Source organism: Bemisia tabaci, chromosome 1 (assembly GCF_918797505.1).
Source record: "Bemisia tabaci chromosome 1, PGI_BMITA_v3".
Classification (NCBI taxonomy): Eukaryota; Metazoa; Arthropoda; class Insecta; order Hemiptera; family Aleyrodidae; genus Bemisia; species Bemisia tabaci.
Window position 1 is genome coordinate 3,140,659 of NC_092793.1, and position 26,707 is coordinate 3,167,365.

The 26,707-nt window shown below is 39.4% G+C and overlaps 2 protein-coding genes across 4 annotated transcripts in view; one reads left to right on the forward strand and one right to left on the reverse strand.

The window, feature by feature from the left end:
• Nucleotides 1-26,707, forward strand: part of spg (dedicator of cytokinesis spg) — a 150,233-nt gene that overhangs the window by 8,401 nt on the left and 115,125 nt on the right. For all 3 annotated transcript variants that reach the window (XM_019044183.2, XM_019044182.2, XM_019044184.2), the window contains exons 2-5: nucleotides 6,629-6,715; nucleotides 9,089-9,185; nucleotides 10,295-10,391; nucleotides 13,021-13,169. In XM_019044183.2, coding sequence (XP_018899728.2) covers nucleotides 6,629-6,715; nucleotides 9,089-9,185; nucleotides 10,295-10,391; nucleotides 13,021-13,169 — 430 coding nt within the window. The remainder of the gene's footprint in view (nucleotides 1-6,628; nucleotides 6,716-9,088; nucleotides 9,186-10,294; nucleotides 10,392-13,020; nucleotides 13,170-26,707) is intronic.
• Nucleotides 14,814-26,707, reverse strand: part of Inx3 (innexin 3) — a 57,155-nt gene continuing 45,261 nt past the window's right edge. Inside the window, exons 3-7 of the mRNA XM_019044185.2 lie at nucleotides 19,867-20,081; nucleotides 17,944-18,162; nucleotides 17,315-17,556; nucleotides 16,813-16,966; nucleotides 14,814-16,269 (exon numbers count right to left, since the gene is read on the reverse strand). Of these exons, the coding sequence (XP_018899730.2) occupies nucleotides 16,081-16,269; nucleotides 16,813-16,966; nucleotides 17,315-17,556; nucleotides 17,944-18,162; nucleotides 19,867-20,081 (1,019 nt within the window). The 3' untranslated portion in view covers nucleotides 14,814-16,080. The remainder of the gene's footprint in view (nucleotides 16,270-16,812; nucleotides 16,967-17,314; nucleotides 17,557-17,943; nucleotides 18,163-19,866; nucleotides 20,082-26,707) is intronic.

Below are 26,707 nucleotides of genomic sequence, written 5' to 3' on the forward strand. Positions count from 1 at the left end.
ATGCGTGGAAGCTGACGCTTTTTCTGTAAAATTATGCAGTGAGTCCCCATAATCCAGTCAGAGAGCTGCCCCTATACTGCCGTCCTGTGTAAAACGATACCCTTCCCTGCCTAGGTTTAACCTTTATTTTGTTGTTGGAAACGTAGTCAGGCAAGCACCCAGAAGATGGCACATACGGCTCTCTTGCGTAACGTAAAATGAATGTCCCCCCTGAAAACTGAACCAAATCCTCCCGCGGAATTTCGACTTCTTATTCGATTCTGATAGACGTTTGTAAACTTGAACTCTCGATTGTGGTTAATCTACTGAGTTTTCAAACTTGATTGATGCAAATTTGTATTCCTTGCCTGTCAGCGAGGCTCCTTAGAATAGACGTTTTTTCGTTGCACGTCCGTGTTTTGAGAACGCCACTTCCATTCACAATACCCAACACCTCCTCATTCTGTCAGAAAAATCCTCGTGGAATGACAACGCGTGTACCGTCACCTTCCGGTCAAAGTGTCACAAGCGTCATGCGACGTTTCAAAATTTCCGAAGTCATTTAATTTTTTAACGGAGAAATTGTTGGTTGAATCTGTCTGAAAATTTCACCGAATTCTATCGGCAGCACAAAGAAAATTCAGTGACATTTTCGGACAGCTTCGTTGAACGACTTCTCTGTAAGAAAATAAATTGGTAGCGGAAATTTGTAAACGTCGCCTGGCGCTTGTGATACTTGGGCCGGAAGGTGACGGTATGAGATGCGATATGTAAGTTGCGTCGTCTACTTCCTGCCGTAACGGAACAGCCCGCGCCACGCCAGGAGTCGAGACGTCGCGCAGTGCTGCCCTCTGTGGACAAAAATCAAAAATTCACAACTCGACAGCTGAATATTTTTTTTTGGAGTTTGTCATCTTAAGATATTTCTGACTCACAATGATGGTTAACTCTCAAACTTTGGTAACTTTGGTAATTTTCAAACTTTTTTCTCAAAACTACCTATTTGGGTAGAAAGTGGGCGGGAAATGGGTCGAGAATCACTGGTCCGTTAGAAATACACGAGAAAAAGACGTCAACTTCAAATGAAGATTTCTCGCTTGAAACGCAAAACGCTCTGGGTGGTTGACATTTTATCTCAATCCTCAGATATCCAACTTCAATTCTTCCAAGAAGATCTCCCGACTCTTTGCCAATATCAGAGATATTTGAAGTTAAAGTTTGGGTGTTTCACGTTGCTTTTACCTTATTAACATAGGGCTAATTCGAGGTTGCCAACTTCAAATGAACTTTTCTCGAAAAATACGCAAAATATCCTGAGATATAACATTTTCTTATTCCTGGAGTGTTTTTCTTTGATAGTGGCAAAGAGTTCTCCTATGTCGGTGCTAATATCTTCATTATTTAAAGTTAAGTGTGTTTCACCGATTTTTGTCCGCATCGTCCATAAGGATGCCGCACTGTGCGCCGTGAGCACGGAGTCATAAAATGGTTTATTTCGGAGTCTGATAGAATCATTAAGTGATTATCTCGCTGGAGACGTTCAATTCCCCTCGCGCTCTTGTCGATGTCAAACACTGTCTCCGAGGAGTGTGGGTCTTCGTCCGCGATTGGTCGCGGCTCACATTTCACTTTACTTCTTCGGAGTTGCTTCAAGTCTCATTGATTCGCCGATCGTGGGGTCATATTGCTCAGAAAACCACTCACCTTTGAGTTTCAGGAGCCATGTGGCGCATCAAGCTCAATTTTCAGGGACCATTGAAGATTTTTTTTTGGGCCAAATTCTTTTTTTGCCAATGATCACAGCGCATTTAGTGAAAAGTTAGACGCAAGATGTTTTAGTTACAGAACTATAGTAGCTGTAACTTGGGGGAAATTTCGAAAAATCACCATAGAGAAAAATTAGGTGTTTTTTTAGGGGGGGGGGGGGGATAATTTTTTAGGGTTCACGTTGGCGCAGAGCCTTCATTTTTTAGGCGCCATGACCGATTTCTTAGGTGCATTTGGCGCGTTGGCGCCTGTGAGTTTCGAACTGCTCTTAACCAATATATTTAATGTTTTTTTTTTTTTTTTTTTTTTTTTTTTTTTACGCATGAATTCAAAATTCCCGCTCATGAGAACGCAATGGTCTACGTGAGTCAAATCGCACGCTAAATAGTACCATGGCACTCTGCAATATGAAAATCTGGCAACCTCAATCTTGCCGTTTTGGCTCAGCTATAGCAAATTGTTTATAGTTTGAACAACACAGGGTGGGAATTGAACATTGCTTGATTGAGAAGTCTGCCAAAACCGTTGTATTACGCGATTGGACTCGCGTAGAATATTGCGTATCTTGTGACCGGGCAGTTCAAATGTCCCGTAACCAATGTAAAATAAAAACGTTCATATTCTACTTAAGAGTTGAGTTCAGTAATATTCGATGCGTGAATCATGTTCTACGTAAAATCCTGGTCAAGAAACGTGTATCAGAATGCTTAACAACGTGCGTGGTCTAGTGGTCCATCCGTTGCGAATCGTATTTTACTATGTATCATAAAAGCATAAACTTCATGAGCGTAACGCTTAAGCACCTCTAACGCCATGCCAAGCAAGAACGCCGTAAATCCATCAAGATTTTTCCTCGTTTTTTGGAACTTAACACTTCATAACATAAAAACTGTTTTAACCATGCACCTCAATTTTTTAATTTAAGTTCTTGATAGTTTTTGCAAAAGAATTTGGTAAAAACATTGTCCCAAGACAAGTTTTTCAGCTATGATGCGTTGTTTCCAAAAAATATAAATCAGCATTTACGGCGTTTTTGCGTTGCACGGCAGTATAGCGCTAAAAAATTAAATGCTTGATGTTTGTCATAGTTCGCTCTTCGTTCCACCGGACCGATTTTCATAATTTTTGCGGCTATCAGCAACAAATAATTTCTCGATGAGCCCAATTGTGCCCCAAACGGCTGGGCCACGTGGCGGTCAAGGGCATGGTTTCTAGTTTTTTTAAAAACCGGGATTCATCAGGGAATGAAAATTTACCGGAAAAATCAGGGAATCTGTTCCAGAAACCGGGAATCTCTTCTCCAATCATGTGCGCCAAAGAAGTGGCGGTAAGATGAATTAAAATCTATATTCATATCTGAAACTCTGGAAAATTATATTCTTTTCCCCAAGAAAATCCCGGGAAAGTAGGAGAAAACTTCGGTTTCTCATCAGAGAATGAGCTCCTGAAAATCAGGGAAAAATCAGGGAATGAGCTTTGCCAAGAAAACTAGACACCATGGAGGGGCATATCCGCCCAGTTTAGAAGTTTAGAATACACGCCGTTTTAAAAAAAATAGGTGAAATTGACCCGGGTATTCCTCTCGTCTGAAGTATGACCGTTGATTCCACTCGTTTTTTTTTTCTCTGTTAATACATGCTAATCTCAAGTGTCCATGTATAGCAAAGGAGTTGATTTCTAATTTTTTGTTGTTGCGTGGAATGTATTTTGGAGTGAAATTGAGCAGCTTTGTATCGAAGGAAAAAAGTAAAAATTGCCTCGAATTAGACTCCCTCCACGGACCTGTTCTTGTCGTCGCAGAGAGTGATGTCTCGATGCACGTTGAAAGAACGGTTATCGCCATTTCTATACCATCTAGGGTACTCCGTATAAATTGAATATTTGTTTCGGACAATCCCCGAGTCGATTGTTGAATCGACATCGAATGACTTTGATCGATATATAGCATTGCCAAGATAGGGATAAATCGATCAAGCTCATTCGATACGATTCAATTATCGAATGACCTTGATCGATATATAGCATTGCCAAGATAGGGATTTATCGATTAAGCTCATTCGATAACAATTCAACAATCGACTCGCTGATTAAGAGCTACAAATTTTGGCTCATTTATAAAATCACCTATCTGCACAAGAAAACTAATGACACTTTCGTTGTTTGTCAATTAGGCAAAACTGCCTTCCTCCACTTAAAGCTGGGCCCCGATGACAGGAAATCACGGCGCCTCCACGGCTATCATCGCCGCAGCGAGAGAGAGACGTCAGTCATCGCTCGATAAGATACTCGATCTATGTTCTTGACTCATCTTCGTCGACTTTGGACAAATTTTCATTTTATTCCAAGCTCTTTCGAATTCCACCAAACACTTGCTCGGGCGGAGCTCTTGAATTTCAGGGTTGCCGCAGTCATGGAAAACCGGGAAATGTCAGGGAAAATGACGAAAATGTCGGGGAAAATTTGTTAAATCACCTTCATTTGCCTTCCAGAATGGGTTTGAGGTTTCGAACAACAAATTTTGCCTAAAAACTATTTTCAATCATGCCTTCTTAACCATCCGCCACATCTTCGAGTGTTAGGGAATTTCATTTTCTGAATTCTGTGGCAACCCTGAATACTTGCTAAGGCGGAGCTCTTGCGTTTGCTCCTGTAAAATTTCGCAAGGAACATGATGGCACCACCGATTCTCAACGTAATTCATCGTTTGCCCCACGGAAAAAAGTAACTTACACTTCAATTTTGCTGAATTTCCGTCGCAGATTTTCTTTTTGAACTGATAATATCACTGATTTTTCTTCTGATCTCATGCGAAAATCAGACTTTTTCACAAAAATTGCTTGAGTGCACTTTTGTAAAAAAAAAAAAAAAAAAAAAAAAAAAAAAAAAAAAAAAAAACTAAAATTGTTTAAATCAATTTTGCAACTTTAGAATGAAGTTACGTTTCTATGCCCAGGAAACGACGAATTGTTGCAATCAGCGCGTAAACAACATATGGATTTCATTTTGCAGTAAGGAACCACTGTCTCTAGCTCTCCCATAAAAGCACGTAATCTCCATAGGGAAACCAATGGCACGTATGCTGTTTCTAAAATGGGCCAGAAATAGTGGTTCCTTATTGCAAAATGTAATCCATGTTTACTCCGTGAATGGCCTGTCTTCATGTTAGGATAATGTAGATACTTAAAAGTTGTGGTTAATAGAAGGAGGCGAAGGGGCCACTCGATGAAAAACCTCCCAAAAACGGCCATAAAACACCCGTTTGTACACACTTTCTCGCACATTTCGGATGCATAATTTCACAGTGACGCCTGCCCCTTTTTTTAAAGTATATATGTCAGCTTTTTCTGTCTCAATTCCCTTCTCAATCGTCTCCCCTTCCCAACTTAGTTGAATAGGGTTGAGGGGTAGTTTGATGAGAAACCGCCCAGAAATGTGATAAAACATACTTTTTCCCATTTTTTGAACTTTTTTTCGCATTATTTGTAACTCTCAAATTACTTGAGGATGAACATTTAGCGATGATTTAAGTAGAATTCTCTCCCAGTAGTTTGAGGGCTTTTAGGCGGCCGTATTCTGGATGTCTATAACGACCGGGGAACCAGGAAATGTCACGGAAAACGTCAGAAAATCCGCAAGAATACGGCATGTCAGGGAATGATGATTTGCAAGCGATATTCGTGGCAGAAAAACGTCAGAGAAATTGAAAAATACGCGTTTTTCGAAAAACGTTACGCGAATTTTACTCTCGCGGAGATTTCTTCCAAAATTTCCACCAGAATTTCTGCTGATGTCTTTTAAATTTTATAAATGATGGGAACATGGGCGTAGCTAGGGGAGTCCTGGGGGGGGGGGGGGCTGCCCCCCCAGAAATCTCGTGCCCCCCCCCCCCCCAGAAAAACGGGATCCTCCATTCCTCACCCGCCCGCTCTCTTCACCACGAGAAGTGGTCCCATGGCCCTCCCCAGAGAAATTTCCTAGCTACGCCCCTGGATGGGAAAACATTTCGCTCTAGTTTAGGTACCATACATTTTCCTTTATTTATTCCTAAAAACATGAAAAAAAATTAGCTACAACCAATCAGGTCAACTGTGTCAAAAAATTGAGAATATTTTTCCTTTTTGTCTGGGATGTGTCAGGCAATTTTTTTTTTCCGTCTGGTAGAAAATTTTGAATTTTTTCTCGGTTTCTTGGCCATTTTTATCAGGGAAATCAGGGAAATGTCACGCATTTTTTTTTTTTTTTTTTAATTGCTAGAATCCCTGACCCTGGTAGGCTGGTATGCCACTAGTAACCGACAACAATGTCGAGCGCAGCTCGATTCAAACCTGGTTAGTTTGGATTTCGATGAAAGTTGACGCTGAATTTTTCAATCCTCCGAATGCCACAGAGTTCGTTGAAAACTTTCCTTATTTTCTCCAGCGCAATGCAACTCTTCTCTCTCCCTGCCCAAAGATCTTTCAAGTGTTTCAAGCGCAACTCCGACTTACAAGCGTTCGAGAGTTGCCGAAATTCTCCGGTTAAAACATGTACTTTTGAGAAATGTTATGTATATTTTTCCTTGAAATTTTCAGATATTTTAGATTGAATTGCGAATCGAATTATCTGAACAATCTGAGGAAAAATACTCATAATTCGTTCAGTTAATTCGTTTTTTACGAAACTAAATGTGGCAACGCCTGGCGGATTATATGGCGTTCTTACTTAGCACGGTAGAGGGTAGAACAGAGATTTTGCGCGCGAAAATAAGCCCCGCCCCCACAACACAAAACAACTTCGAACAAAATGCTATTGTTGTTTGTTTACACAACATGTTGCGAGTGTTGCCTCCGAACGAAATACGACTGATTAACTCACTTTGTCTTTTTCTTCTTCTTTTTTACAGCCATATACAACTGGAATGGCTGCGATACCCGGTACGGACTCTCCTTGGAAATCGGAGACACCGTTCAAATTTTGGAAGAATGCATGGGTAAGATGTTGTTTCGTGTCAGTCGTTCTACATTCACCTCGATTAAAACAATTTGACCACTAATTATATTAATTTTCTTAGCTTTTCTGTCTATTCGGTTTCTGTACTTGATAGATGAGATAAAAAAAATTTCGTAAAAGTTCTAATTTATATTTGAAGTTATAACTAACACACTCAGAGTTAAGAGTCGGATCAGCAGCGATGCAGAAACGTCGATGTTTGAAGTTTGAAACCACGTATCTCCGTTTGTGAAGTTGTAAACTTCCTGTCTTGCTTTAGTTTTATCTTTTGGAAACTAGTCAACGTAATTTCTTGAAAACTTCCTGGATATGTCTTCTCTGTTAGCGGAATATATTCTGCATTTTCAAGTTATGAAGTTGGCTCGTTTTTATTTGGAAAAATTAAATTTGAGCGGAGATTTTGAAACATCGTAATGGAGGTACGTGGTTTCGAACTTTGGCCATCGATGTACGTGTAAGCATGTTGCAGCTCCGCCGGATTGAAGGCGTTTCAAACTGCGAAGATGTCTTGACTCTTCACCGCCCTGCCGACCCTCGCGAGCGGGACGAACGCTAAAATCGCTGCGACACTCAGACAACGCGTCATTATTTATGACTCCCTTCTAATTTTCAGCATAAAGAACAAATGTAACTATCCTAATAGCTACGATTTAGAATCAGGGACCGTGGTTTTTTTTCGGTAAAAAGAAAATAAGGAAAATAGGACTAAATGAAATATCGCGACGAAATTTCCCGTGATTTTAATTATAATCGTTCGTAAAATTATTGTTAATTTTTCAGCGTATCTTTTAAAAAATATTGATCGAAATTGAAGCATTAAATGTGGCTTGCAACGTTGCAATCGAGGTAAATAAGCTCCATTTCGCGTGGAATGAACCATCGATATTTGAGTTCGTTTACGGCAGGCGTAACATACGACTATTCGACCACGGGTGTACGCATGTTGCAGCTCCGCCGGATTGAAGGCGTTTCAAACTGCGAAGATGTCTTGACTCTTCACCGCCCTGCCGACCCTCGCGAGCGGGACGAACGCTAAAATCGCTGCGACACTCAGACAACGCGTCATTATTTATGACTCCCTTCTAATTTTCAGCATAAAGAACAAATGTAACTATCCTAATAGCTACGATTTAGAATCAGGGACCGTGGTTTTTTTTCGGTGAAAAGAAAATAAGGAAAATAGGACTAAATGAAATATCGCGACGAAATTTCCCGTGATTTTAATTATAATCGTTCGTAAAATTATTGTTAATTTTTCAGCGTATCCTTTAAAAAATATTGATCGAAATTGAAGCATTAAATGTGGCTTGCAACGTTGCAATCGAGGTAAATAAGCTCCATTTCGCGTGGAATGAACCATCGATATTTGAGTTCGTTTACGGCAGGCGTAACATACGACTATTCGACCACGGGTGTACGCATGTTGCAGCTCCGCCGGATTGAAGGCGTTTCAAACTGCGAAGATGTCTTGACTCTTCACCATTAAGTGTGGTTTTCAACGTTGCAATCGAGGTAAATAAGCTCCATTTCAAGTGGAATGAAGCATCGGTATTTGAGTTCTTTTATGGGAGGCGTAACATACAACTATTTGACTACCGGTTTAACAGATGTATGCTCGGCCACATGACTCGGGTCAAGATTGACCGCATATGAAAATGAGAGGTCCCCGAGAAGTGGTTTTCGAAATGGGAAGGCCGCGAAAAGACGCCTTGCCATTGAGGGAACTGGCCCGCGTCAGCATAAAAGCCCAGTTTTCCAAAAAATCGTCCAGGAAGAGGAGAAAAGGAGAAACAAAAAGGGAACAACCGCCACCTCACAAATAATTGAAGAGAAGGAGTTAGCAAATTGGTAAAGCTAAGAACTTTTTGCCATCCTGGACGGATTATCAGAGAATCGAATACGGTCATTCTAATTTGAGCTCAGTGCTCTCAGAAAGGAATTAAATGGAAGCTAAAATTCGCAACGCTGCATCAGGTTCTTAACGTGTGTTTTCGGACTTGCACCTTTGTTGTTGTTTTCCGAAGTTGACGAAGGAAAGCTAAGGGAACTTGAATCTCACTCAGCTCATGACACTAAAATTTGCCTTCATTTCTGGGACATGCAAAATACGTAGCACCGAAGTTAACCAATGTTCATCGGCTCAAGGCGCCTGATCCATTGACTTATCTAATCCATTGCCTGTCTGATCTGAATAGGACTTGATCACACATTTCCTAACCGTTCGTTTCGGTTTTTTTGAGTCGCAGTTACTATTTTCATGGCACTTGTTCTTGTCCTTTTTTCCCACCCAAACCACGTGCTTAATTATTTACATTGTTTTGTTTGTTTTTTTTTTTTTTTCATATCATTTTAGGCTGGTACCGAGGCTTTTGCACCAAAAATCGATCCATCAAGGGTATCTTCCCTTGTAGCTACGTGTATGTTAAACCATGCAAGATTGAAAATGAAGGGTGAGTGCTAGCACTACGCAGATCTTCACCGAGGATTCTGATTCTCGGTGAAATTCTGAAACTATAATTTTTTTCTTCCCTAAATTTTCTCATTTCCAAATAATCAACTATGTAATAAGAATTTGACAAATACCTCAGTATACATCAGAACTTAACCACGTCATAAATACCACATCAGCCAAGAACTAAAAAACTGTAATTGGACCGAGTTAAGCAAAAAGTAAAAGGAACCAAGCCACATCAGCTATTACAAAATTGAATTGGACAGTTTAATTTTTAACTAGAAAACGGTTAAGCGGATTTTTGTGTAAATTTCAGTGAATTTTTCGCGTGGTACCAAGCAAAATCCTTAAAATTTTCAAAGGAATCCGCCTCAAATGTTCTCTTGTAAAAAATTAAAGTGCTCACTGAAAGGCAATAGCTGATGTGGCTTGGTTCCTTTTCTCTAAACGTGGTTCAATTATTGACGGTAAAATTATGTTTTCTATTTAATGAATGTCCAAAACTAATATCCCATAATCACAAAACTTAACATTCAGATGACGAAACAGAATTCTATAAAATTGCAGAGAGAAGCATTTGATTGTCCAACCTGTAACTATCTCAACCACCATTTCCAAAACGTAACCAGGCCCAGTTGTAGTATTTTCTGTGCATGTAAGTGAAAACATGTTTGAGTCCTTTAAACTATTTATGCAAGCGGGGATTTTTGAGAAACCCCCATTAAGAGCATGGTTTTATTGGGGCTCGGCCACACAAATTGTAGGAGGATCACATGCTCTTGAGTCCAATTTTGAGCTGTTAGAAGTATACATCAAGCTATTTACCCAGCAGAATTCTTGTGAGGATAAAGATTATTGAATGGTGATTGGTGTAGAATAAGTTACATGATTTCCGAAAATTTTTATTAGTTGGAATCCTAAAAGAAAGTTTTTTATGAGTCATTGGACTTATAAGATCATTTGACATTGATATTGTAACTATTAGAAAGCAAAAACCAGGAGCCTAGCGGAGATAGTCGTCTTTGATCAGACGCATCTTTTTCTAAAGTAATTGTCCCAAAAATCAGTGTCAATCCTTCATCCTTTTATTTTTCTTTTTCTTTTCAGATTATTTGAAACTGCAGTTCCTTTAGAAGACCCTGCTGTGCGGGAAGTTGCCTTAGTCCTGCGAGAATGGAATCTCATCTGGAAAAATGCTTATGTGGTAAGAATTTTGTATAATTCAAACATTTGCAAAGGCAGTAACATTACCTGAAAGCAGAATGGTTCACACTTATCTCACGTTTGATGGGACTCCTACCGGTCAAAGAAGTCAAGATCTGATCTGATGACTTACTTGTTAACAGTACTTTAACTTAGATCACACTTTAGCTAAGAAATGAGAAAAAACAAGAAATGGCCCGAACTGTATGTAACAAGTCGGAGAAATGGTGCTGGGTCCGCAACATTTCTCCGGAAACAAAGCCAAGAAGTTCCAAAAATTATAATTAGAGTTAAAAATAATTTTTTTAAATCTGATGATTACCAGTACAAAACTGAGGGGGAGAGAGTGTTCAGCTCAGGCAGTTTGCATTGAAATATTAAGTTGAGGCCATGCCAAGAAATCTATACTGGTTTGGGTCTTTTTAGACATCGTTAGTAGATCACACTCATCAGTGCGCCCAACTTAATATTCCAATGCAAACTGCCTGAGCTGAACACACTCTCTCCCTCAGTTTTGTACTGGTTAAAAAATTACAGTTAAAAAATTGATTTTTGACTCTAATTATAATTTTTGGAACTTCTTGGTTTTGTTTTCCCTGCGAAATGGTATGGACCCAGCACCATTTCTCCGACTTGAAACGCCGTCATGAATATGACCTGTGGCATGACACAATAGTGTGATCTTCGCGCCATCTACGTCGCTGCTGAACAACTCTCATAACAAAACAAAGAAATCCCTAAAAAATTATTATCAGGCTGGTTGGAGATGCTAATGCATCTAGACTTAATTGCCCGCGCGGGAATGGGAAACACATATCCCCAAACTATGCGCACAAATGAGACAAAACAAGAAATGGCCCAAACTGTATGTAACAAGGTGGAGAAATGGTGCTGATAATATCTTACTTAGATTTAGATAATAACTTTACTGTAACTTATTGTAGCTTTAGATGAAAATTTCTTGTGCCACAGCTGGCAGAAGGAAGTTCAATATCTTTAGAATGAAATGACCAGAATGTGTGTATTTTCTTCTTAAAAATGATACACATCCCAGTGGGATAGTTGGTATGCGTAACATTCAACATGAGTCTGTAACTGATGATAGATGAAAAAATATGAGGCCAGCTCCAAAAATTCGCAGAAAAGTTTGCTATTGCGAGTCAACGTCGTGTTTGAGTCAGATGAACGAGTAAATCTTTTAGCCAGGATGCTACTCAGTCCACCTGAACCATTGTTCTCGATATCTTGTAAGTGAGCTTCACAAATGATAACATACTTATAAGTGAAGTCGCAGTCTGCCATCAAAATCTGTGTGATCTTGGATTTGGCCGCATCAAGAGACAAATGGCAAATTGGCATGAGTATCAAATTTCCTCTGAGGTGTAGGAAAATATATTGGAAAGTATTTGATGTGTTTAAGGTAGCATACAGTAATAATTCATCGCGGAGGACTGCAGTGACTTAGTGACTCAACCATTATCAAGAAAGTGTCAGTGATGATAAGCAAGAGGTTAGCGCCCCTGCTTGTCCCATGTGCCTCGAAATGTGGGTCGTGTGCCAGAAATAGTGTTTAAAGATCATTGAGTATTTGTTTAAGACATTGAGCAGTTAAACTAAATATCAGTGTTAGCACAGTCCACAGAATTTTAACCAAGGGTTTTCAGTTCCAAAAAGTGTGCAGGAAATTGGTGCCAAAGGTTGTGGCTGAAATCCAGAGGGGACAATGCATCATATATTGTCCTTCCAGGAAACGAGCTGAGATATAAGCTGAGTTTTTTTCCTGCTCTTAAGGAAAAACTTGATGTTCCTGCATCGGTCTCTCAAAGCAGCTGAATCTATGATTACTCCGATATCAACCGCAAAATGCAAATGCCCTTGGATGCATGTTATCATTTGTGCTGCTTGCTTATCAGACACTGGTGACAATGGTTCAGGGTGACTTTATAGCATCCTTGTTAATAGTTTTTCACATTTATCTGACCCAAGAACGTCATAGAGTTGCGCTGAGAGTCCAAAAGACAGAATTTTCTGAACCGACCTTGTACCTTCGTCCTTTGTACAACATTTTTCCTTCCATGGGCTTAAGTTGAAGCAAAGGGAGCTGACTAATCCTGACTTTTTTAAATAGATTTTACGTATGGACGTATTTATGCTACATGGAATTATGTGCAAGTGCAAAGATGGGGTGTGCTCGTTAGATGAGGGCTCTAAGAATGAATGGGAATTTGAAAGCGCCAGTGATGTCAGCGATGACAACCGGGCTCGACGACGATGCCAAGCTTGTCGTCAGAGTGCTTTAACTCATGAGCCTTGTCCACAACGCTCTTGTCACATGTTCACGGCTCACGAGTTAGCGCTCAGTTCCTTTTGATTTAATGTGAAATCCTGCTTTTCCATTTTCTCAAAAGGAACTATATCCTTTTTTACATTGTTTTGTTTGCAGCTTGCACAAGCACATCCCATCTTTCCACTTCCACATAGTTCCTTCTAGCATAAATACGTCCGTATTGTTCACTCCATAGAAAATTTTATCATCAGTAAATCCAAAAACAAGAAAAATTTTCTTTGTCTGAACTTCTTGCGCTTGATCCTTGTTTTCCTCACTTATCTTAGGCTGAATCTTTTTTCAGGATCGAGAGACCTACAAATTTACAATCTTACGGAAAGTTATGTGGGAATTGTTGGACTGGAGGCGTCAACTTCTAATGGGAACTTTGACTCAAGACCAAACGAAAGAGTTAAAGTTACGGATCACATCCAAAATTGACTGGGGCAACAGGTAAGATCATGAGCTGTCACATTCTTGAAACATTTGTGATTTTCTCAATCGATGAAATTTATATCTACGCAAGGAATCTGTACGTCTCAATTCGGTACCTAACACACAACAGTAGTTGTACAGTTGCAATAATTACTTTATAATGATTGAGCACACATCCAACAGAACACCAAACATCCAACAGAAAAAAAGAATAATTTTTATTGCAATCAGTATTTGAATCTCGCTAAGAAGCTTAGGGGCCCAAACATTTTTTTCTGAGAAGTTTATGATGTGGGCCGAGTGTCTCATGGCGCCTTCGGATAGAGCTGTTTTCTTAATTTTTGTAGATTTTCTTCACCAAATGGAATCCTTTTGAAGGGCCCCCCAACAGGTTCTATTTTTTAGTATGAATCAAAAAAGTTTGACTAGGTTCCAGCATTTTCAGCTGCCTGTGAATATTTAGGCGCATTTCGCGCATGGTGCCTTTTGAATTCAAACTCTGATTCCAGTGGACGTTGTTGCAACTCAGGAGAATAGCAGTCAAAGATGTGCATATTCTGGAACTTATTAAATAAGCATATATTGTTGGATTCGAATGGTTTGTTTAAACCATTTTCTTCGCTGGTTCTTCTACTTTTTTATTTTCTTAATGCAAAGCATTTCCGAATTTGACACAGTAGTGTTTTTACTTTGTACAACCGCAATTCCATCATCTTCCTAAATTGAAAAGATGTCTTGTAACTAAAAACCTTTAATATTTGCTATTATATTATGTATGATGTCAAGTTGGCACATTCATCGTCGAAAATACTCATTTGATCTCTCTGAGGCCTAGTAAATTATTTATCATGTGCGTTCTGAAAGATAATCTCATTCCGGTCGAAGTTACTCTTTTCATTTATTTTCACAGATACAATGTTTGCTTAGTTAGCAAGTAGATGGAAAGAGTAAAATTTTCTAAGATTATGTGATCAGTATTTGATTGCCTTGAGCCGGGTTTTTTAGCTTTGGTTTTCTTATTTTTTATGATTGATATTGTCTGGGAAACTGGGCAAAATGTCCAGTGTTCGTCTTGAATTTTTGTTTTTCAGCCCTGCTCTGGCGTTATTTCCTTTTCTTTTCAGTGTTTCTTTGGTATTCAGTAAATAGGGAACAACCAAACACCAAATAATGATGTTTTGCCAAGAGGCAAGACAACCCAGGAGATTTATATATATTCCATTAAAATTTTCAGTGTACCCATTATACGGCAACTGAATCTCACAGTTACTGCAAGCCAATGCTGTGTGGTGTTAACATTTGATTTGAGATGTATTCTCTCATATATTTGAGATTGATACTTGTGCAGTTCGTTTGTCACAAAATATTCAATGCAAAATTGCAGCTGTAGAATTTTTGGATCATTGAATTCACCTTTCTTAGTCAATAATTGTTAGCTCAACCATAGAGCGAGAGTTTTCTTTAGCAAAACTGCGGATTATGATGACAACGATCTGTTTGAATCAAAAGTCTAATCTGACTTCCCTAACCTAGCAGTATCTGCGGTGCATATCTAAAATTTGATGCCTCCCATATGCTTTCATAAATGTGCAAGGAACATAAGGAACACTCAGGCTCTCCTATTTTTATGGGACTAGAATTAACAGCAAGTGAAAAACAAAGTATAAAAAAAAATCATTTTATTATAAATTCAGTTTGTGCTAGTGTTAGTTTCGAACAACTTGAACCACTTTTTTTAAAGAAAAATAAAAATTAATCGTTTAAAATTTATACAAGGCATTTACTTAAATCCCTATTCACAGGATCGCAAAATCGAGAAAACATTTATCAACTAAAGATCCGCATTATTCCTAGTCACAGTATTGACTTAAACTTAAAATAAACTAAAATGGAAGTTTTAAAAGAATCAAAGTAAAAAAGAACATACTTTATACAATTTGATTTCGTGCTTAAAAATTATATTAAACTACATAATTTAATTATAACTTCTTACAGAATATGAGCATTCTATGACTTAGCACTAAATTATTTCCACCGTAATCTCCATCTCATTTTACATCGAGAAAATAAACAGTCTTTCGTTAACTATTTGCTAATAGCACAAAACAACTCTTATCATAATGAGCGTCAGGAATGTATTAATCATCACTTAATTTTTCAGTTTTTTTTTTTTTGGTCTTTTGTGTGTGGGTGTTATTGAACGTATACTATGTCATTTCCCTCAAAAAAAATTGTTGTTTTTTTTCATTTTTTTAACAGGGATTCTTAATTATAATCAAATGAAAGTTTTTCAGATCGGTTGAGAGTGCTTTTGTCACAATTCTACCATTTTTCTAAATTGAATAATTTCCTTTTTGCCATTAATCTTTTTAATTACTGTCTCAATCAAGAATCAACATGCTCAATAAAATTTGCCAAGAATTTGTAGCTCTCAGCCAATTTGTACAAATTTGATGAAACGGTATCAAATTTTAACACGCTCATTCCTACATCAGTAAAAATTATTGTATTATTTTCTCAACTGGTTGCTCCATTCTTTTAAAGATTTTCACAACATAAGTACCAGTGTTTTTTACATATTTTTCGAGAATTAACAAGCTTAATTACTGAGATTCTTAATTGCTTATCCCGGCATAAATGCATAGCTTTTGTTCATATCCTACATTTCTAAGACAGATCAATCAACATTAGCTATATAAACTTTATCAGCATGTATTTCAAAAGCTGGCAAAGAAAACGCCTCAATGTTTCCTCTTATACTGAATTTTAGCATTAGGTTTGGGAGGGAAGTCTTATCTTGGGATTTTTGATAGCATAGATTTTTATGGAATTTCATCATAGAGATTTTAAAAATAATTAAATTAAAATACCGAATAAAATTTGACCGAAGGTAATCACAATGCACTTATTTGTGTGAAGCATGTTGCAACTAGGCTTCAGTTTCCTTATGAAGCTTGAGTTTATCTGAAGGGTATATCGGGCTAAGTTCTAGTGTTGACGGTGCTGTCGGAATGTTGTTCCCAAGATGCAGTCTCCGACTCAGCTCATCCAAAACTTCTCCAAAGAACATCATGTTCATGTTTTGACCAAGTAAATGAAGCAGGAGAAAATCACCAACCTAATTAAAACAAGAAAAAATTCATTTTTGGGATTATTATATGTTTTGGTTCTTTAATTTCAATTTTGTATTGAAAGAAAATTGTTAGTTAGACTCGGTCTAAAGTTGTTAGACTATCTTCGAAAGATCAGTTTAATTATCTCGCTTTTCTTCTCAAATATCCTTTGCTTCTTTTACTCGTTTTATCTTCCAAGATTTTACCCCACTGATTCATTTCTTGAATTTCCACCTTGGATGATATTATTGCCTCTGTTTCAAATTTCAGGAGTGTCCAACCAATTTCCTTTATTCACTTCTTCGTCTGCTTGTTGTCTTATAGTGTTTCGATGGAAGCTAGACAAATTTTATTTACTTTTGTTTCACCATTGAAACTGAGCATGTTAAGCCATCAAGTTTATTAGCTGTTCATTAATTCATTTTCTACTCCCCGGAGAATCCCTCCTGCCTGTCATAGATTTTTCTCTCTCTGTGTGAACATGGTGTGCTTATGTGATCTATGCATTTGCATTAAATTTCATTCCTTACAAAGTAAATTTTCCTTACCTGAGTTTTGCGAATGAGGGCAGAAACTCCTGCAGGCGTTCCAAACCTGAATCGTCGGATTAAAATAGTTTCCCTAATTGATGGTAAAGTAACAACTGCAAAACTGTACACCAGGGCAAATGCAGACATCACAGCCAAAATAATGAACCAAAACCTGAAAATGAAAGCATAACTTGTTAGGGTTGTTTCTAGTTCTCCTGCTTCTTATTGTTTTGAATCATTCCTTCAAAATTTCACTTGTTAGTAGAAACAATCTATAAATATCATTGATTTATCTGGATAATGCAGGAAAACCGTATTTTCCTCTTTTTTCTCTCTCTCATTTTTAAGCCTGGAACGTTGACCCCATTGGATCTTAATAACATCACTTAAATTTGAATAATTATATGATACATCTTCCCTTCTGATATCTTTCTTCCTCTTCCTTAGATCCATTTATCATCTCTTTTTGCCTTTCACCTTAGTAATGAATTTCTACTAATATTGAGAAAGTATTACTTACCACAAGAAAATGTAAATTTTCTCATTGAGAATATTTAAAGCTAGAACACATAGGGCATCATGTTTCTGGATCGATCCAGAAGAACCATATTTGTGGAACGTGCACTTTGTCAATCGAGGGAAAACAGCAACCATGGGGTCAGTTCGATTCTCTTGATCCATGCTTGAGAACTTAATGACATCAGTACCATAGGTGAAGAAAGCGCCGCCCAGAAACGCATCAATCAAGAACATGTTCATAATCTGCAAAATTAACATCAGAGAGTTGATAAGCCGAGATATTCATTCAGACTGAGAAAGTTCCCTCTATCAATCTTTGAAAAAAGTAGAGGATGAATAAAATTAATGAAAATTCTTGCTGGGTGAATTAAATTAAGGGCATTGGTTAAATCAATTGAAAGTTTACAACTTTCTTAGATTTACAGCTGTGATTTCTCACTTCGCAATGTACCCACTTCACTTCCTGCCCACCAGTCAAGCTCCAAATTAACATCTCTGAGAGATCTAATTGGGCGAAAATACATTTATACCCATTGTCATTTTTCCTTTACAACAATTTACTTCCCTGTGTGCAAATGTGAGGAATAAGCATGTATACATATATGATCATTATCAAGTAAAAACACTCACCACATTAATGAAGTTTAGGACTTCAGCTAAGAAATATCCAGTTGCGTAGACGTTGTGCATGTGTAAAGTGTCGATGACATATTGAACCAAGCGTCTTTGTCGATCTCGCATGTCCTCATGATGCCCAACAATGGAACCACGCATACCATCTGTGATCATCCTGATTTTGCCCTCCTCCCAATTTTTCCAAATCCAGTGAGGAACGTAGAACAGGATACCCTGAAAATTAAATTTTTCAAAATCAGTTCAGCCGCATGGCTCTAGGTCATCTTACAAGCACTCAGTATTCGTATCATTTCTATCTGAAGAACTTAAAGCAGTCACTGATGATTTTTCATAATTTTCTTTCCCATACAAATGTCATGTATCCATCTTTATCTATAATCACCACAAGCAAGAGTGCAGGTGTTTTAGGAAGACAAACTCAATTTTTCTCAACCAAATGGTTACTCGCTTGAAGTGTCAGAAATTTGGATGGTAGAACTATGTTGATATTTTTCGGAACTTGAATACTAATTATTTTGAAAATAGCCACGTCAGCTCATAAGTGTCCACAGAAAAAATCCTGGGGGGAGGGGGGCGTGCATGTATTTTTTGCCCTCTTGACAAAATCTACGGCTCTGCTCCCCGCTGTGGTACCTATGGTCAGACGTGCGCTCTTCCAAGTTCATTCTTCCCAAATTTTTATCCTCGAGCTTTCAACGATTCATTCACCATAAAATTCGATGAAATTGTAAAAGGCGTTCAAGCTCTTTCTTAAGAAAGAACCAACTCAGATGAAAACTGGTCGCTGTATTCCGTCACCTTTATGCTATTTTTACGTAGCTACTGCTTAGCACTGTGCTGGATAACGATTTAAACAATGCCTCGAGCGCCAATAAACTACCAAAAAGGAATTAAATTTACGGAAAACCATGGGTCTACTGGTGCGTCAGTACATGATAGAATTCTCTTAGGGATTGATATCGGTTTCTGTGAAATCTCAACTAACTATTCCGCCGTGCTAAGGAATTTCTCTGGATGAAACATGTATTTTCGAAGAAAGCAATTCATAGTGTTCCTTGAAATGTTCAGATATTTTAGATCAAATTGCGAACACTATTTTCTGGAAATTTTGAAGAGGAATATTCCAAATATTCCCAGTCAGGGTGTCTACCGGTCCCCAAAAGACCCCAATTTTCTTGTTCAGGTCCCTAAAAAATGACAAAAATCGTCCTTAACACAGGCATTTTCAAATTTTCCCGCCAGCTGCGGCAGCGCGGTATAACCATGAATAAAATAAGCTGAAGTGTTGCTTGGTTTTTCGTATGTCATCGGTTCAACATGACTTGTAAAATTAGTCGTATAAAATACGCCTTTTAACGCTCTAACTAGCTCCCTTCCTCTTACTATTTCGGGGGAAAAATACCCGATTTTCTTGAAAAAGCACCCCTAGAAGTCCCCGAAAGTGCCCAATTTTGGTTTTTTTTAATTGGCTGACACCCTGCCAGTAAATTGGGTTTTTATGAAAGGAAATCTGGTATTGGTCTTTACTGTGAGTATGGTGGGACTCTAAGTGGATGCGGGTCTTGGGACTTTATTTATTTTATAATTTGTACAATTGAGCCTCTGGCTGAGGCTATGGCACACGTCATATTCGGTACATGGTGAACAGTTACAGCGATATGCATAAGGTACAAGTGTTAAATTTTACTAGCCTACAAGTTCGTGAAGATTATAGAAGGCTTTTTCGAATAAGAAAGCACGCAGCCCCTTAAAGAACGACGTTAGATCAGCATTTCGAAAGTGTAGCTTCACACTCCAAGGCAGTGCGTTGAACATCTGTATTGCCGAAAATGTGACATCCTGCTCAGTCCGTCTCAATCGAATCATTTTATTAGGGATGTTCTTATGCCTACTGTTGTAATGATGATTGGGACTTACCTGGAAGAAGAGGACGAAGGGAACCCATTGGTAGTAAGCGTGGTAGCGGGTGTCGTGTTCGTTCTCGACGTAGGCGCCGACGCCGGGCGCGGCCACGTGGGTGCCGACCGGCTTCCCCTGCTGGTGCGGCAGCGTGAACGTGTACGTGATCCAGCAATACGTGTTGATCACGTGCCCGGGGACGGCACCGTCGTTGATGCAGTTGATCGGGTCGCCTGAAACACAAAACCAGGCATGACGCTCAGCGGCCTTGCTCATCCACCACGAAAACCCAAGAAAACAATCAACACCTCCCCAGAGACAAGCAACTCTCCACTGACTTCTTGGCCACAGGTGGAAACTTTTACTTTTGGCCATCCAACACTTCCTGACGGCACTTGGACGTATTCATGTTTAAGCGCCAATTTGAGTTCCTTTTGAGGATTTTTGAATCCCGGATAGCGCATTCTGTCAAACGGAACTAAGCGCCATGGAAAAGCATTGCGAGTATAGGACGGAACGAGCACCGTGTTCCGCGACACCCGCCAATCCAAGCTCCCCTCTCCCTCCCCCCCCCCCCCCTTTGGCGCTTAGTTCCGTTTGATAGAAATACGTCCAATTATAAGGGAGCAACAGTCATCTTGCCTACTATGTGGATTATGAGCTTCGGGTGACTTCATAAGCCAAACGACAGGATTGCCACAGAATTTGGAAGCTGAAAGCCCCTATCACACTTGAGTAAAATTCCCTGACAATTGCAGGTATGCCAGGTGGTTAAGAAGACGTAATTTGAAATAGTATTCAGGCAAAAGGACGCTATTCAAATCGCGTCCCCCCCCCGGGGGGGGGGGGATCGTGTCATATTTTGGGGGCTGATAGAGGATCATCTGATTTTGACGGCGATCTAACGCCGATTTTGAATAGTATCCTTCGTTGTTCAAAACGCCAAACCCATTCAAAGCAGCAAACAAAGGTGAATTAAAAATTCTCCCTTTTTTTAAAAAAATTCCTTGGCCTTATCCGGTTTTCCCGGTTCCCTGACTGTGGCAATCCTGAAACCAGTTTCCCAAACTTTGGTTTGTTTGCAAAACGAAACTCTCAACACGTTGTTAAGGATCCACCTTGTAGGTAGGTCAACAGTGGAATGTTGAAGTCCTGAAAGCGAAAACTTCCAACTTTGCCAAGAAGATAGCATTGGAGGTGATATTGGGTTATTAGAGGGGAGCCCGGCAAGCGGTATCCAAGTGCGAGATGGGTTGATGGGCAGCGTTTTAGGGGACCGTTAGCTGACGGCCGTAGATGATGCCACTACAGATAGGACGGCCTCGACGTCGACGAAACCGAAACGGACGCGGACGTGCGGCGCTCATGCCTCATAACGTTTCCGATAGCGTTTTGTAGAGACGTCGAATCCGTCGCGTCGAGCCGCTCTTGCTCTCGCCTAGAGTACCTATATTGAGAGAGTATGGCCACTGGGCCCCATGGAGAGGCTTAGGACCCAAAAATGGCGGTGCTTTGTTTTGGTTTTTGTGGATGGGAGGGGGTCATTGCCAACTTTTGACGGTTATCACCAACCGCACTTGCTGCCAACCTTACTACATCTGAGATAATTTTTCTCAAAAATTGCACACGATTAGTCTTAAAAATATGTAAAGATGTCGCAATAGTGCATTTGAGTAATTTCTCGTTACGATAAGCAAAGAAAACTACATTTTGAGTCATTTGCATTACATTAATTTATGGCGTCCGCAATTTTTGGTCCTAAGAGCTCCATTTAGCCTAAGATGGCTTAGCCAATAGAGGTGGTAACCCCAGTGGCCATATCAGGTACTCTAGCTCTCGCTGTCTCGCAACACCTTACACCAGCGATAGCGTCCTCTGATGCCGGCCCTACTTGCATCGTCCGATCAGTGGACCGTACCCTAACAGGGTGTCTACCAGTATTTAAAAACCAAAATTGGGAGTTTTAGGGGTGTTTTTCAAGAAAATCGGGGACTTTTTTCCCCCGAAATAGTAAGAGGAAGGGAGCTAGTCAGAGCGTTAAAAGGCGTATTCTATACGACTAATTTTATAAGTCATGTTGAACCAATGGAAACATATAAAAAACCAAGAACACTTCAATTTTTTTATCCCTGGTTAACCACGCCGCCGCGGCTGGCGGGTAAATTTGAAAATGCCGGTGTTTAGGACGATTTTGGTCATTTTTTTGGGACCTGAAGAAGAAAATTGGGGACTTTCGGGGATATTGGGGACACCCTTCCAAAATCGGGGATAATCGGGGACATTGGGGGCTTTTGGGGACCGGTAGACACCCTGCCTAACCCAGGTGGCAGCGAACGAAGCCGTGTATACGGTCGCGCTAAACTTCCCGAGGGATGGCTTGTCGATCTACGTTATTGAAAAGTTACAGTTTTGAGGATTGATAAAGTCATTTTTAGAAAGGAAAATCAGGATGTTCATTGGTCTGGCAACATAGAACTGTCTGGGGGAAAGTGACTTGAAAATCTTAGCATTAAGGGGAAAAAAACGAGATCTACACTGTTCGATGTTTTGCTTTACCAGGGTGTTTTATACTACCAGTAAAAACTGAAAAAACTGGAAAATAACAGGGAATTCGACGTTATCCGGAAAAATCAGGAAAATCGGCCATGGATCAGGAAATTTTGAGTGCTTTAAGTATCTCTCTAGCACTTGACTCAATGAATTAAATAATTTGATGTTTTAAATCAAACAAGTGCCAATTTATTCGCGGGAAAAATCAGGAAATTCCGTTTAGAATATCCGAAAAATATCAAGAAAATCCCAAATTAAATTTCAGTACTTTTCACAAGTACAAGTAAATTTTCAGATACTCTGTTAATGCTTATTTTATGATCTGCTTGATACCTTCTTCCATGCTTTGTTTGATGGCGACCTTAAACTTTCGTCTGCTTTTATGCGCTTCCTTACGTTACGTAATGATACTTCCCCGAGAAGAATATCGCCTCGCGAGTAACACTCGAATGGAAGCGCATTCAATACCGCGTAGCGTAGCGCAGTCGACGAGAATGACGTTACTAAAATTATCCAGACGTTGAACATCGTCTTCTCTAATTAGGACGAATCAATTAGACTGGACGACAAAATGGAACGACTTTCCTATGACCGACTCTCTTCAAGATGAAATCGAATGTAAAAAAAAAGCATTGCAGTTCATTTTTTAAGCAGACACACTCATTCTCCTCCGCGAGAGTCATTTTTAATCACGATGAAACCTAATCTAGTTGCTCAGTGGATTTTATCACTGGAAAAACAGAAGGTAGAGGTTCGAGTAAAGGAAAGAGACGAAATATATTTTTGGCGAACATCAAAATATCGATGTTGAAATTAAATTCATACCAGAGTGTTTTCTTGGGTGCCAGTTAGGAGTCCTAGAAAAGAGAGAAATTTCAGGTTTGCAAGGGGCCCTTTCTGTAGGGAAAAGAAAAAAAAGAAGAGAAAAACTACCCGGCATTTAAGTTCTCGTAGTTGATAAAATGGAAAAATTGTCAAACGGGTGTCAATCCCTCATCCGCGGCTTGAAGGTAGCGTAGACAAGTTCAATTCACGAAGAAATTGCGAACCGTAGAAAGATAAAATCGTAAGCCAAAAATTTTCAAGCAGTTCTTTCATTAGAACTAATGAATCTAAGACAGAGATGATTCAAAAGTCCCTTCTACCCCCTCTAATTTTTTACCCAATTCATGTAAGGATTTAAAAATTAAGGAATGTTCCTAGGTCAAAGGGAGCTATTTTTGGCTCTCCTATAATTTTTAAAAGTAGAACTCAAAATTTAGAAAAAAAGTTCTATTTGACCCAGGAATATACCTCAAGTTCCTTATCTTTACCGCGATTGGGTAAAAAGTGAGAGGGGGTGGAAGGGACTTTTGGATCACCCCACTGTAAACTCTGGGACTTTTCAAATTTTCATATCGTGTCCGAGTTATTTTTTGAGCTCTACTCGGCCGAATTTCATTATTTTACGAGGGTTGGGCACTAACATGGCTCGGAGACCTTCCTTATTATTCCCATATGCGGAAGGAAGAGGTCGATCTTGAACAACAATGCCATGCAGTGAAAATCGAAGTCGGTACGGTCGTCAAGCTGAGGAAAATCGCTTTCCGCGATCTCAATTCAATATTTCGTGGTCAATGTCAGCGGCCAATCAAGGTCAGACAGGAGTAAAGAGTCAAGAGCAAGGGTGCATGAACCGGGTGACTGTACTGCCGTGCCAAGGAAAAACGCCGTATGAGCCTTCAGACGTTGCCAAACTTCCTCTGACAAATCACGGATTTTCGCGACAATTTGTAGGAATTTCTCCTCGAATTTCCATAGAATTATGTTCGTAATTTTATCCAAAGTGTCTGAAAATGTCAATGAAAAGTACTCATAACTTGCCTGAAAAATATGTTTTTCTCTTCAGGGAGGAAATTTAGCAACATTAGAGTGTTCATACGGCGTTTTTCCTTAGCACAGCAGTGAAGCAGCGTAACATAATGAGTGGGAGACACAATCAGTCTTCGAAAAGAATCTGATTGTCTGATCCGACGCGGGTCGCACCGTCAAACTCTTTTCTCTGTTGCCGAATCAGTTTGAATAATTTTTAATGCTCCGTATACAAGTAATAAAACACAATGCAGTGTTCGCCCGGCACGGCAATGGCAAGGCTTCGCTACGCACCGGTGACTCATAATTAAACGATTGTGAGACATGACAAAAGAAGCGTGGAAAGGAGCGGCGCGGCGTGCAACCGTGGTAAAGAAAAAACGCCGTATGAACATTTGGAAGTTGCCAAATTTCCTGCGCTAAAATATCTATTATTGAGGATGTTCGGGACATTTGCTCTTGAAATTTTCCAATAATTTATATCTAATTGCGAGCAAATTTTTTCGGAAAATTGGTGGGAAAATATTCACGGGCTTCCTAAAAAAAATTCGTTTTTTATTAAAGGAAATTTGGCGACGTCTAAGGGCTCATACGGCGTTCTTCTTCAGCATGACAGTGTAAAAGACCCGATCGAGACAACGACGCGACAGCTCATCGAAAACTGATCAAACGTAGGTTAATTAGAACAACTTCGCTGCAGAGCACTAGCTATCGCAAAAGGTCCCACGAAATTTTCTTTTGTCTCAGCAATCTTTCTTCTTCGTTAATATTTTCTCCCTTCGTGCGAGGATACGCAAAGTAAAAATAATGCTACAATCCTGACACCTGACGTCAGATGCCGTTGTGTACGTTTACCGAGTGAGACCCGACAGTTCAATGATTGGGCAACTTTTAGCCGTTGGGCCAATCTGCATTTTACGTATTATAATTATTTTATTGCAAGTTTACACGAAAACCATTGTACTTGTTATTCTCATAGTTTAGTTCTCTAAATTTAAAAAAAGCATACCTCAGAAAGTAGCCTCATAAATTTAATCTCGTGATTCCGCTCGGTTCTTTAATGTAAAGTGTAATTCAAAGAGAAATAAGCATAGCTGAATTAAAAGTACATAAAAACCACAATCTCTCAGAAGAATTATTAGTAAATGACCCGAAATCATATTAGATATCAGCCGAATTATTAAAAATCAGGGCCGAATTAAACATCTGATAGTTTCAATTTTACTAGGATAGAAATTAAAACTAAAGGAGTTCCCAAAGGAACTAAATGGGAAAATGACTTACTATTAAAATTAAACCAAGACAAAAAAATAAAAGATACCCAGATAGGAAACCCAAAGCTGATAGAAAATACAAAGTGAGCATGTATTTAAATAAAATGTTGAAATTGAAAGACAAAGAAGACAAAAGAGGTATGGAGAGATTTTATTGGTGGAAGCGGGTGGTTGCAATAGAAAAAGGAGGTAGGAGGTAATAGACTAACTAACGGCAACCCACGAGAGACCCGATAGCTAAAAACCACCCATTTCGACAGATAGGATCGCTCTATACCCCGTATGCCTTCTTTGTCTGTAGCTTTGTCTATAAATTTCAATAATCGGCCCGCAGGGCGCTGATAAGCGACGCGGCAAACGGACTTGTTCCAAGCTCAATCTCGGAGGAATTTGATTCTACCCTGGCCTCATCAGCCTCAATCCCGAGCGGAGGAGTTGAAGACAAGGAGTCGAACAAGAGGACAGGGGAAGAGCTATTGGGATCTCTTCACTAACCCGACTAATTTATTATGTGCATTTCTTAGCGCGGTTTCTCGGAACGACTTCAACACGCTTTGCCTCCCTCGCACCCCCCTCCACTCGCTCGCTCCAATAGGTAAAGGACCCTCCATTGACCTGCGGGATTTTTTATTTTTTTGACCGTAGTCATGTTCGATTGATACAGGTGAGACGAAATCTGCTTTCGCCTGCTCAATCTCGCACAGTGGGCGGTCCTCTCGCGCGGCCGTGGCTCGAATCACACCAACATTGCGATCGTGACTTCAGCGGAAAGCCATGGTGTTTGACCAGGAAAAATCCGGGATTCATCAAGGAGTGAAAAATTTCAAGGAAAATCAGGGAGTCTGTTCCAGCAACCGGGAATCTTTTCTTCTGCCGCTTTGAGACTAGTTTCTCCATATAGTCAGGTTTATACTAAAGTCATTTGCCGAACATTTATGAAAGTAATACTGAGAGTGTTCGTGTACGAAAATAAATTGTGGTAAAGAAATTTTAAGTTTACCCATTGTTAGGTTTGTGTTATTAAGGGTGTCTACAAGTCCGGAAAGTCCGGAAATAGTACTGATTTTTGGGCGGTCCGGCAGTACTGAAAAAGTGCGGAAATTCCGAAAGAATATCCGGAATTTTTCAAATTTTGTGTCATTTTTGTCTCAATTTGAGCGAAATTCAACTTTTTAAATTTCGTC